Source organism: Pleurodeles waltl, chromosome 9 (assembly GCF_031143425.1).
Source record: "Pleurodeles waltl isolate 20211129_DDA chromosome 9, aPleWal1.hap1.20221129, whole genome shotgun sequence".
NCBI classification, from domain to species: domain Eukaryota; kingdom Metazoa; phylum Chordata; class Amphibia; order Caudata; family Salamandridae; genus Pleurodeles; species Pleurodeles waltl.
In genome coordinates this window covers 505,238,707-505,252,213 of record NC_090448.1, presented here as the reverse complement: position 1 = coordinate 505,252,213, position 13,507 = coordinate 505,238,707, and the positions used below count along the sequence as shown (strand labels likewise).

The following is a 13,507-nucleotide window of genomic DNA, read 5'->3' as shown; positions in this document are numbered from 1 at the left end:
TGGGTATCTGGATGCGAAGTTTTGGCATTTTGCGTTCTCCCTTGTCGCAAACAAGTCTATCTGAGGTGTTCCCCAGAGTTTGAAATAAGTGTTCAGTATTTGGGGGTGAATTTCCCATTCGTGGACCTGTTGGTGATCTCGAGAGAGATTGTCTGCGAGTTGATTTTGTATCCCTGGTATAAACTGTGCAATTAGGCGAATTTGGTTGTGAATTGCCCAATGCCAAATTTTTTGTGCTAACATGCTTAACTGCGTGGAGTGCGTCCCTCCCTGCTTGTTTAGATAATACATTGTTGTCATGTTGTCTGTTTTGACGAGAATGTATTTGTGAACTATTATTGGTTGGAAAGCTTTTAGTGCTTGAAAAACTGCAAGAAGTTCTAGGTGATTGATATGCAGTTTTGTTTGATGTACGTTCCATTGTCCTTGTATGCTGTGTTGATCGAGGTGTGCTCCCCACCCTGTCATGGAAGCATCTGTTGTTATTACGTATTGTGGCACTGGGTCTTGAAAAGGCCGCCCCTTGTTTAAATTTATGTTGTTCCACCACAGAAGCGAGAGGTAAGTTTGGCGGTCTATTAACACCAGATCTAGAAGGTGACCCTGTGCTTGAGACCACTGTGATGCTAGGCATTGTTGTAAGGGCCTCATGTGCAGTCTTGCGTTTGGGACAATGGCTATGCATGATGACATCATGCCTAGGAGTTGTAATACCATCTTTGCTTGTATCTTTTGTGTTGGATACATGCGTTGTATGATGGTGTTGAAATTTTGAATTCTTTGTGGACTTGGAGTGGCTACTCCCTTTGATGTGTCTATTATGGCTCCCAGGTATTGTTGTACCTTGCGTGGCCGAATCTTGGATTTTGTGAAATTGACGGTGAACCCTAGTTTGAAGAGGGTTTGTATGATATGATTTGTGTGATTTGAGCACTCTATTAACGAATGGGCCTTGATTAGCCAGTCGTCTAGATATGGGAACACATGTATTTGCTGCCTTCTGATGTGTGCAGCGACTACCGCTAGACATTTGGTAAAGACTCTTGGTGCGGTTGTTAATCCGAAAGGCAGTACCTTGAATTGGTAATGTATTCCTTTGAATACAAACCTTAGGTATTTCCTGTGCGATGGGTGAATTGGTATATGGAAATAAGCATCCTTGAGGTCTAAAGTTGCCATGTAGTCGTGCAGCTTTAGCAATGGCAATACTTCTTGTAGTGTGACCATGTGGAAGTGGTCTGATTTGATGAAAGTGTTGACTACTCTGAGGTCTAGGATTGGTCTCAGTGTTTTGTCCTTCTTTGGTATCAGAAAGTACAGTGAGTAAACTCCTGTGTTTATTTGTGTGTTTGGCACTAATTCTATTGCATTCTTTTGCAATAGTGCCTGCACTTCTATCTCTAGGAGATTGGAATGGTGTGTTGTTAAATTTTGTGCTTTTGGTGGTATGTTTGGAGGGAACTGTAGAAATTCTATGCAGTAACCATGTTGGATAATTGCTAGAACCCAAGTGTCTGTAGTGATTTCCTCCCATGCTTTGTAATAATGACCTATTCGTCCCCCCACTGGTGTTGTGTGGAGGGGGTGAGTGACATGTGAGTCACTGTTTAGTAGTAGGGGTTTTGGGGCTTTGGAATCTTCCTCTATTTCTAGGGAATTGCCCTCCTCTATATTGTCCCCGAAAACCTCCTCTATACTGTCCTTGGTAACTGGACGGTGTGGCTTGTGAGGTGCTGGCTTGTGTGCTTTGACCCCGAAACCCCCCTCGAAAGGGCGGTTTACGGAATGAGCTGTAATTCCCTCTGCTCTGCGGGGAGTAGAGTGCGCCCATGGCTTTGGCAGTGTCCGTATCTTTTTTGAGTTTCTCAATCGCTGTGTCCACTTCTGGACCGAACAGTTCTTTTTCATTAAAAGGCATATTGAGAACTGCTTGTTGAATCTCTGGTTTAAATCCAGACGTTCGGAGCCATGCATGCCTTCTGATAGTTACAGATGTATTAATTGTCCGTGCAGCTGTATCTGCAGCGTCCATGGAGGAGCGGATCTGGTTGTTGGAGATGGCCTGTCCCTCCTCAACCACTTGTTTTGCCCTATTTTGGAAGTCTTTGGGCAGATGTTCAATGAGATGTTGCATCTCGTCCCAGTGGGCTCTGTCATAGCGCGCAAGTAGTGCCTGGGAGTTCGCGATGCGCCACTGGTTTGCAGCTTGTGCTGCGACTCTTTTACCAGCTGCATCAAACTTGCGGCTTTCTTTATCTGGGGGTGGTGCATCTCCAGATGTGTGAGAGTTGGCCCTTTTCCTAGCTGCTCCTACAACAACAGAGTCTGGTGGCAGCTGTGTTGTGATGAAAGCCGGGTCTGTAGGAGGCGGCTTATACTTTTTTTCCACCCTTGGTGTGATTGCCCTACTTTTGACCGGGTCCTTAAATATGTCTTTTGCGTGCCGGAGCATACCAGGGAGCATAGGCAGGCTTTGGTAGGAGCTGTGGGTGGAGGAGAGTGTGTTGAACAGGAAATCATCCTCGACCTGTTCTGAGTGGAGGCTTACGTTGTGAAATTGTGCTGCTCTAGCCACCACCTGAGAGTACGCGGTGCTGTCTTCTGGTGGAGATGGTTTTGTAGGGTATGCCTCTGGGCTGTTATCTGACACTGGGGCGTCGTATAGGTCCCATGCGTCCTGGTCTTGGTCACCCTGGCTCATGGTGGTGTGAGCTGGGGAGTGTGATGGCGTTTGTGCTGGTGAAACGTTAATCACGGGCGGAGGAGAGGGTGGTGGTGTAACTCTTTTCACCACTTTTGGTTGTGGTGCTTGTTCCGTCTGGAACTCCAACCTTCTCTTTCTCCTAATGGGGGGAAGGGTGCTTATTTTTCCTGTCCCCTGCTGAATGAAGATACGCTTTTGCGTATGGTCCGCATCCGTTGCTTGTAGCTCTTCCTCAAACCTATGCTTCTGCATTTGGGAGGTTAGCGAGTGCTCTTCTGTATAAGAGCCTGAAGCTGGGTCGCTTGCAGTTTGTTTCGGCGTCGAAACTGTGTCTGCGTGTTTTTTCGGCTCCGAGGTGACTTTTTTCCTTTTCGGGGCCGAAACCTCTCGGCGTCGATCTGTTTCGGTGCCGCTGTCTCGGCGTCGAGCCGTGTCCACACCGGCATCTCGGTGTCGAGGCTTGTCTCCAGCACTTTCTCGGTCCCGAGAAGGCTGCGTGCCGGTGTCTCGACCGGAGTCGGACGATCTCGGCACTGTTTTGGCCTTTTTCGGTGCCGACGGTCGGTCACCGAATTTATGGGTGGAGCCATGGCCTGGTGGCAGTGGCGTCCCCTGGGCCTTGTAAATGTTTCTTTGTGTGGTTTTCGACGTCTTACTCACGGTTTGTGTATCGTCGAATCCTTCGGAGTCTGAGTCTTGGATCGAGAAGGTACCTTCCTCTTCCTGTTCCTCGAACTCCCGTCGGGCTGTCGGTGCGGACGCCATTTGAAGTCTTCTGGCTCGACGGTCTCGGAGTGTTTTTCTGGACCGGAACGCACGACAGGCCTCGCAGGTGTCTTCGCTGTGCTCAGGTGACAGGCACAGGTTGCAGACCAAGTGTTGGTCTGTGTAGGGGTATTTATTGTGGCATTTGGGGCAGAAACGGAACGGGGTCCGTTCCATCGGCGTTCTTCAGCACGCGGTCGGGCCGACCAGGCCCCGACGGGGGATCGAAAAACTACCCCGAAGGGCACCGGAGCTCTTCGATCTTCGATGCGGTGTTGAATGTAGGTATGCCGATCCCGAACGCAACAATACCGACGAAAATCTTCCGAAATTAACTATTTTTTTCTGTTCCGAAACTCGGAGCGACAGGAACACGTCCGAACCCGATGGCGGAAAAAAAACAATCGAGGATGGAGTCGACGCCCATGCGCAATGGAGACAAAAGGAGGAGTCACTCGGTCCCGTGACTCGAAAGACTTCTTCGAAGAAAAACAACTTGTAACACTCCGGCCCAACACCAGATGGCGAGCTATTGCAGAACATGCGTATCTACAGCGACAGATGCCATCGAACATCTATTTTCCATGGAAAGAACAGCTGCCTCTGGTCAAGTATGCAAAAGTACGTTCACCTGTAGACGTATAAATGGAAGGTAACTATGACCATGACCTGCATTTTTAATAGAGACTTTGATCTCACCCATAAGGTGGGCAACTACTACAGTTGGCGGACAGCTCCCCTCCCACAAACCTCTAGAATTTTCAGAATGTGGATAAATCGAATCATGGAAATGGTTTTCATAAAGCACAACCAATAGTTCATCTGTAGTAGTAATAGGAAAAGTAACTTATCTGAAGAGATCTTTGGGAGGGAACAGCTGAAATGACTGGATGGCTTAAGATGTCTTTATACTCCTTAATAACAATGTGGAGTAAAACTGGAGGCTGCTCCCTGAGACATCCATATTTCTATTAGCTGGCAGCTAATAATTTTTGCCTTTCACCTAAAAGAACAAGAGACTGGAAATAAGAGATGAAACCATCAAGTGACGGAGTCACGGAAAGCCTGAACCAGTTACCCACCAATGAAATGGCCAGTGGGTTCCAGCTATTCATCTTGCAGTTTGGCAATGTCTAGAGATTCACCCTCTTGTATGGAGTGGGTGTTCCATTACACCCAGAAGAAAATCATATCTGCTTCTTTTGCCACTAGAAGGAGATGTTGTGGTCTTCCACTATTACCTGCTCAAGACACTGTCACAACAGCAATGAAGAGATCTACACCTGATAAAGCAGCAAAACCAAGAGGCATTGTCACAGATTTACACGTTGAAAACTCTTTGTCAGCTGATTGCATACAGTCAAAAATAAAAGTCCCATTATTTCCAACAGGATTTATATTCCGGCTGATGGGCTATCCGTCACGGAGTAACTTGTCCACTGAAATCTAAATCAGGCCCTAAATGTAACCAAGCTTGATGCCTTAGGATTGCCTCTAGGTCCATGCCAAGAAGTGTATTCAAGTGCACCACATCAGGTTCTTTCACAATAACGCAGCAAGTTTCACCTTGTTCAAGACATTGCTTTGCTAACTCCAGGAAGAATAGGAAAGACATTTGCACGAGGCATACACCAAGTGGTTATACTCTCCTAGGACAGTAAATGTGCTAGATTGGTTAAACCTCAGTAAGGGGCGTGTGTACACTTTTGTCAGCTGCAATAGAATACTTAGCATCCTCATTTAACATCACAAAAGATCAAGGGCCAGATGTAGGAAAGAAGCAAATTGCGACTTGCAATTTGCGAGTCCGTGCGACTCGCAAATTGCAAGTCGCAATTTGCTATGCAGAAAGGTGTCTCAGACACCTTCTGTGAGTCGCTATGGGGTCGCAAAGACCCACCTCATTAATATTAATGAGGTGGGTCGCAATTGAACAGCAGACCTCCATGTCCGTGACTGCTTTTCAATAAAGAAGTTTTTTTTCTCCCAAGTGTAGCCCGTTTTCCTTAAAGGAAAACTAGCTGCACTTAGAAAAAAAAAACGAAACCTTTTGTTTCGGATTATTTCAGGGCAGGTAGTGGTCCCTTGGTCCCTTGGACCACTGCCTGCTCTGAAAAAATAATTTTGGGTCCAGTCACAAAGGGGAAGGGGTCCCATGGAGACCCCTTCCTGTTTGCGAGTGGGTTACCATCCACTTCAAGTGGATGGTAACTGCGACTCCATTTGTGACCGCGTACGCGGTCGCAAATGGAATTGCATACCACTGCGGCTCGCAAATAGGAAGGGAACACCCCTTCCTATTTGCGACTCGGAAATGCATTTTGCGAGTCGGTTCCGACTCGCAAAATGCATTTCTACATAGCAAACACGCATTTGCGACTCGCAAACAGCGATTTTCGCCGTTTGCGAGTCGCAAAGTGTTTGCTACATCTGGCCCCAAGTGCTCTTGCCAAAGCTAAGAGTTGAAGCAACCAAAATATAGACTGAAGTGTAGGGTGGGTTGCAGCAGAGATGATCTCAGCAGGTACTAACCTGTGCTCCGTGTTGATTTGTTTCTTTGATCTTTGAGAAATAAACGGGCTTCTAGGAAATCCTCAGAGCAACAGTCTTCAAGCACCAGAAACCACTCCATAGTCAATAGGGGGAGCATTGGCCTTAGTACCAGGGTGGAACAAGAAACTGTTGTGCTTCCATCAACCCCCTCATGAACTTCACAAAGACACAAGAATTTGGCATTGGAAATATTTCCTGAGTCCTTGTCAGGATCAACGTGCAGAAGCCCTAGACATGATGAAGTTTGAGTTGCGGTATCTAAAGCTCTGTGCCTCTTTCACTGGTACTGCAAACAGTCGGCATTTGTGCCAGCAGAGCTAGAACTAAGATCTCAGTTGCTGAACCAGAGGCTTCAGGAGATCCCCTCAAACTCTGAAGCCATGCTAATGTCAAGTGAGGTCTATCAACTGCCTACTGAAAAGGACTATTCTTGCCTGCCTATCAGGCAATATGTGTTGTTGAACCCTATGCAACTATAACCACATCAGGATCCTAGGAGGTGTAAACTGATAACTATGTGGTATGCAAAATGGCCGGCCCTAACAAGGCCAATCCAGCAGGAAGCATTGTTTTCTTGAAAGAAGCTCACCTCTGAAACATGTTTTCTAAGGAGACCACTTTTCAGAGTCTAACTTATCGAGACACCGCCCTGGGTCTCAGACAGGTGGCTCATCCTCATCTGAACTTATGCCACAGGACAAGACACACCATTCCATCAAGAATCAAATGCACTGAGGAGCATAGAAGCACGTGGAGCAAGACGGGCCAGTTCAGCATCAGATGAGGCATACAGCACTAAGAAGTATCTCATTTAAAATTCTTCTGAGCTAAAGAGCCGGCGAACACAAATGTGAATCGAAGGTAAATTAGAAACAGGGATGACGGGGGATAGGACAACAAAGAATCACTAGATGGGAGTACAATATGGCTGACCAGCCAGACTCCAACCTTGGTTTATTGCATGGGTTATGGGACATTTTAGAATAGTTAAGCTTGCAGCAGAATCTCTGAACACCACTGTCAGCCAGCGCACATCAAACTCTTCTGAACTACATCACTGACATGAGCCATTAAGGATTATTCTAAAGGGTGTTCTGGTAGTTACGCCGGTAGCTGACCCTTAACACAAGCTACAAGTGACTAAAGCCAAAGGGGAGGTGACAGTAGATGCCACCTCAGTACCAAAACTGGCTGCTTTATTCTCCTCTGTTAAAAGTATCAGCAGGTGTGGGGCCTTAGTGAACTTCCCACAATGGTCAGGAGTAGGGAAGCCTGTGAGAATGAAGGACAGCTCACCTCAGAATGCTGGAGTTTGCTCTACTTACTGATTGCATACTTCTATTTATTGAAATGAGGGTTAAATATAGAAAAGTATGAACGCAGATGAAGAGGATTAGAAAGTGCCCTATACGTGAAAAAACTACAGGGCCTGTAATCAGACTAGGGGTGTTCAGACCCAGGGCTCTGTAAACACAAAATGTGCAGGTTTAACTTGGGAACAAAGGTCCTGACATAACAGTTAAATCCACATACACATATGTGCAAAACGAACTCTTGCTGTGCATGCTATGACCCAATACTGTGTATGAGGCTCTGGTCTTCCCAGGAGTTTTTAGGAAAGGGAATACCTAAAATACTAGATGACTAACAAAGTTGTCAAAAATCAAAGTTAATTTCTGACTGCCCTGCAACCCTTCAACACCTAACCATACCCCATGAACACACAGAGCAGCAAATTATACTTGTATAACAATGTCGCTCTTCTCTCATGGGAAATACTACACAAAGAAGACAATAAAAAAATACTTATCAAAATGTTGTAGTTCCCGCGTTTCAAAATTAACTACCATCATTTGCTCTTGAAAAAACATATTTACAAAAGTAGCTTCAACCATTCGACTGTGTAATACACAATTAAACCCTCTTCAGCCAGTTTAAGCTAAATATGTAGGTAACATATTTTAGTGTTCACACATGCTGGTTAAAAACACTGGTTGTCAGCATCAACACCTGTAAATGAAGGAAAGGGGAGGGAAGAGAACAACAATTGAGAAGAGTTCACAAACTTACGGATTCCAATGTTCTTTAGAGATCCTATAAAGACTGGCGAACATAATGGGAAGGATAACATTTGAGTTTTCTTCTATCAAACTCATGATGTACTCATTATTCCAATAATAAAGAGCCCTTTCTGCCACCTTTTGAAAAAGAATATGTAAAAAATTAAAATAACATTACATTTTATCTCAACATAAAAAGCAGTACTTCAATTTAGACTCTTAAAACAAGCAAATGTTTTTAATGTAATGTTGTATCACTTGCATTATCCATCTTCAAATACACAGAAACATGTACCTTATAAAAGAGAAACCATCTCAAAATATATATACACACATATATTATATTTTCGAATTGCCACTAGCGATACTGCTATTATGCTTCGGTCAGAAGTTGCCAAACTGAAACTTAGGTGCTTTTTGACAAAACTGCATGAAATGAACAAAAGCAAGTAAATCCAGTTTAGACTGAGGAAATGTTCATGCACATCTGTACGTTTAGGAGACGTGTGGTGGGGATACTTTCTCAAAGGCGTCCACTGGATTGGTATCGTGTAAATCTGCTCAGCTGTTTTTGAACAATCTGTGCTACAAATAGGTGTAGAGGACGTTTCCAAGATTTAAAATATAAAGATAATATGACCGTTATGCAACCAACTTCTGCTGTGCACAGTCAGAGGCCATTCACAGTAGTGGATCACAGCCCGAAGTTGATGGGCTCAGGGTTTGGACAAACGGTAGATCCTGCGGCCAACCCATGCTGTGAATGGCTGAAGACTGGAAATGGCAAGGGTTGGCCACATGTGCGCATTTAAGTTGGATGGCACTATATCATCAAAAAAACAAAAAACTGAAATTAATGGAAAAAAACTACAATTAAACTGACGGTATGGCTAGCTTTGGTTATAACACCGTAATGGATACATGAAAAAATACTCTTAAACTAATTTTACAAACCACAGTTAATGTATAGTTTTGGTTACAAATTAAAACTGACAACCTCTCAAAATTCACCAGTTATGGTTGTCACAAAAATCCATAACTCGCAAAACAACCATGAAGGTCATAAATCGCATACCACAGGCAACACTTTTGACATCACAAATCCTAAAGCAATGAAGTACAATACCTGACAGCAAAACGTCATTAAATAACAACATATACCAAAAGATATTGGACTTTATTCAAAGTCATATTAGTGATAAAGTTAATGCTTACATGATATGTCATGTCACCTCCGCGATAATTCATGCTATTTATTATATGATCATTCACATTGTGAGTTTTCATCCTGAGCAGTGCATTTGGTGTGTGAATTATGGTTTCCATGGCTGTTGAGAAAGTTATATATTGCGAAGACCCTCACAACTGGTGAATTTCATACTGTTTCAGTTTCAATATGTACCCATAAGTATATTCTAACTAAAGAGATACAGTATCTATCTTGACCCTCACAACTGGTGAATTTCATACGGTTTCAGTATGTACCCATAAGTAAATTCTAACTACAGAGATACAGTATCTATCTGTCTGTCTGTATCGCTATTTCTCTTTCCCTCGAACTATAGATAGAAAGGCAGACACAGTGGGAGATAGAGACTAAATACATAAAAGGTTAACATATGTTAATTCATGTATTTACTGAGTGTATACAGAACAAAAGAGAGAGAGTACATTTCACAGAATACTATACAAAGCACTGGGAATAATAGAAAATACATGAGTGCCAAGAGTCTTAAGTTTAAGTACAACATTTCTGCAGCTCTATTCTGAAACTATGTAGACAAAATGACATTGGATCCATAAGGGACAAAAAATAGCAGTGGGACAGAAATCAGGTTCAACACAAAAAGTAACATGACTGTACAAGTGCACTCTAAAAGTGACTCCGTCTGAGCAGATAAATACAGAGTCTTCGAAGAATATAGTCAAGAACCATAGTAAGGAAGGGAATCAATACATTAGCAGGCATTATTATAGCTCTCTTTAAAGTAAGATTTTAAATTAATGTGTGCATATAGGGAGGAATGGAGTGTGAAACTTCGGGTGCACAATTGAGAAACACTGGTTCAAGATACTGAAAATAATACTTGCACCTAACAGTCAGTGTGCAGTTTGCTGTGCTGCAAATTCACACAATGAGCACTCTCCTGCCATTTAGTTTTGAGAATGGAACTTTACAAATTGTGTTTCTTTCCATGAAGTGTAAGCGAACATTTAGACCTGCAAATTATTGGAAAAGTGTGTACTGCTGAACAAAAATACAGATGCAAAAGTAAGTGGAAAAATATACTGGGGTCTATCGTGTTCTTTATGGTCACAACCATGGAGTGGCTAGCATGCACATAAATCCACAGCACTGCAAGTTCAAGTAATAGCCATGCAAATATGTTTAAAAAGCTTATTACCCAGCAACATTGTTGTGGTTTTTGGAGAATGGAATGTGCTCTAGGTAGCGCACACAGGAGAATGACTTTGGCATAACAAGGCTGAACGCATCTAATGATCTATCTTGCCTGCCTTCCTTTGGGATGGGGTTGCCAAGGTGCATACAAAAGCAACAAGCATTTGCAAAGCAATAAGTCTCGCATTTGTGAGAGTTAGAGCTATTACCGTTGTAAATAAAAATATCTTTTAATTGTGTGTTTTGGTTTGGTGTAGGAGATGTATGAACAGAAACGCAGCTGCAGCACAATCTAGAGGACCAAGAATGGGGAATTACCACTGGGAACAGAGACAGAGCTGCAGCACTGCCAGAGGACTTAGAATGGAGTAGTTACTGATGGAACCACAGAAGCAGCACTGTCTAGGGGACTAAGAATGACAAATTACCACGGGGACCACAAAAGCAGCTGCAGCATTGTCTACAGGATAAGAATGAGGAATTACCACTGAGACCAGAGAAGCACCTAGCAGCACCGTCTAGAGCACTCAGAATGAGGAATTATCACTGGGACAGAGAAGCAGCTAGCAACACTGTCTACAGGACTTAGAATAAGGAATTGCCACTGGGACCAAAGATGCAGCTGCAGGTTGTTTAGAGAAGTTTAGAATGAGGAAGACAAAGTGGAAAATACACGCAGAGCCAATTATGTCTAAAACAGCAGGCGAGGGAAAAGTGACTTGGGAAACACCAATTAAGTATACCCAAGCAGAGGCACCAGAACCAATAAAACATGAAACCTTTGGTGCCTTTCTAAACACAGTGAGGAGTGGTGTGAACACATTGCTATGGACAACCAAAAGAACTCTAAGGCTGCAATGACCAGACGGCAGGAGGGGCCATCACCCGCTGTAACAGGGGGAAGCGTGAACGTAGTGTGATGGCCAAAATAAATTATATTTTAGTGAAATCGCCTGGGAGGGAAGTCAGCACACAAACTAGGGACATTAAGAAAAATGCACCAACACAAAGGAATCATTAAAGACAAGCACAACAAAGAATGAATGGTAAGAGTGGGTGTGGTTAAAGCCCATAGACTGAATGCAGCATGTCTTTCAGACAACGCACATGATGCCTAGGTTCGACCTAATAAAAAAGGGCTTACGCCCAGTAAGTCCATGCAGTGCATAAGTTATACATTTTGTAGTGCTTTTTTCCATTAGCGAAGGTGGCAAGGGATAGAAAATAAGGTAATTCACACTGGCTGACATGAAAAGGCAAAAGAATTTTGGCAAGAAACAAGGGTGCATTTGAAGCGCAAATGAGTGTATCCCTGTCATAAAGGGCTCTTCCACTGACAAGCCTTAATTAAATTACTCTTCTGACAGAGGTGATGGCCAGAAGGAAAACTAACTTCCAAGAGAGGAATTGTAGTGGACACGTATGGAGGGACTTGAAGTCTGGGCGTGAAGCTACTGAGGACAATATTAAGATCCAAGGAACATAGTGAGGATAACCTTAGAGGGAACCACCCTTTAAAGACCTTTCACTAAAGGCCTTAATAAGTGAAATTTTAAAGATAGGCTTGTCTTCTCTATTTTATAGAGATACAGCAAATGCCACTAGATGAATGTCCAAAGAAGTGCAGGTTAGTCCGTTTTTTTTCTTTTTACCAGTTTATCCGATAGACAATGTTTTGAACCACTGCTGCTGAGGAGTGAATGTTATAAATGGTGTAGTAAACGGCGGATTGTTTCCATTTAGCTCCAAAAAGCGCATGCCATAGGTGTTCTAGCTTTTTAAAGTATTTGCCTAACTTCTGCTGGTTGCTTCAAATTCCCCAGTTCTAGGAACTCCGGAATAAGACTGTAAGATTAAGCAAGTTGAAACTTGAATAAAGTAACCAAAACTGGTGCAGACTGAGAAAGAGTGGACACAGGTGCAGCTTTTCATGCAGGTGACTGGATGTCTTAAGAGGAGACAGTAATGCAGCTGGTGGACCCCTATGTGGGCAATAAGAGCTAACATCACTGGCGTCAGACATATATTTTTTACTACATATGGAATCAGTGGTAAAGGACAGAGCATAAAAGGAGCATAAACAAATATCTCTGATGAACTTGTGCATAAGGCATTGCCAGAGAACTAGAGTATGGGTATGTGAAGGCAAGGTTTTGGCATTAAGCATTTTGTGGGTAGCAAGCAGCTCCATCAATGTGGGCCTTCAATTGTGCAATTAATGGTTGAGAACTTGGGAGTTGATTTCCTGATATGTTCTCCATAGGACAACAGCTAAGTTATCAGCCATCTCTGATAGAAGCCCACTAAATAAGTGAATTTGGAGGTGGTGGGTGAAAGCCAAACTAAATATGTCACCTTGAGAGTTGTGGAGTGTGCGTGCTTCCCTGTTTATGTATGTCTGCAGTCATACTGTCTGCTCAGATTAGGTACGCAGAGTCTGGTCTGAAAGGCTATACCACTTTAAGCTCCAGCACTCTAATGTGTAGGAGTGATTCTTGTGGGGTCCAGTTACTTTGAAGGTTATGGTTGCCAAAGAAAGCACCCTATCTGTGATACACAGTGATTGTAATCTGCAGCAGTGAGTCAAGAAGCCATCTTCTCAGAATCAAGCTGTTCCATAATTGCAGGCTGAACTTAATACCAGGCTTTACCAACACTAGATACTACATGTTCCCCAGGCATGTATAACCATTGTCTGACTCACGCCAGATGGAATGTCGGAAGAGTTCAGATGCTGAATAACTAAGTAGGGTGTACGCCTTCTGTTCTATAAATGCCAAACAGTTTTCTTACAATTTAAAGCTCTTAGTAGGAAACGTTGCAGCCCTAAAGCTGGGCCAAACACTTGTTGGTTTGTTATTGCAAGAGGTGCTAAACTTAAACAGAGTATTTTCTAAATTCTCCTTCCATAGAAGTGATTCTCATACAACTTGACCCTAGGCTCTTCAATTTGCGTGATCCCTTCGTGATTGTTGCTCTCCAAATTCTGCCCAGTAAATCATCTGCTTCCCAGTCCTCTGGCAC

General features: G+C 43.4%; 1 protein-coding gene across 6 annotated transcripts in view; it reads right to left on the bottom strand.

The window, feature by feature from the left end:
* The window catches only part of PPP2R5E (protein phosphatase 2 regulatory subunit B'epsilon), a 350,454-nt gene that overhangs the window by 105,121 nt on the left and 231,826 nt on the right, over positions 1-13,507 (bottom strand). For all 6 annotated transcript variants that reach the window (XM_069207367.1, XM_069207369.1, XM_069207365.1 and 3 more), the window contains exon 12: positions 8,093-8,220. In XM_069207367.1, coding sequence (XP_069063468.1) covers positions 8,093-8,220 — 128 coding nt within the window. The remainder of the gene's footprint in view (positions 1-8,092; positions 8,221-13,507) is intronic.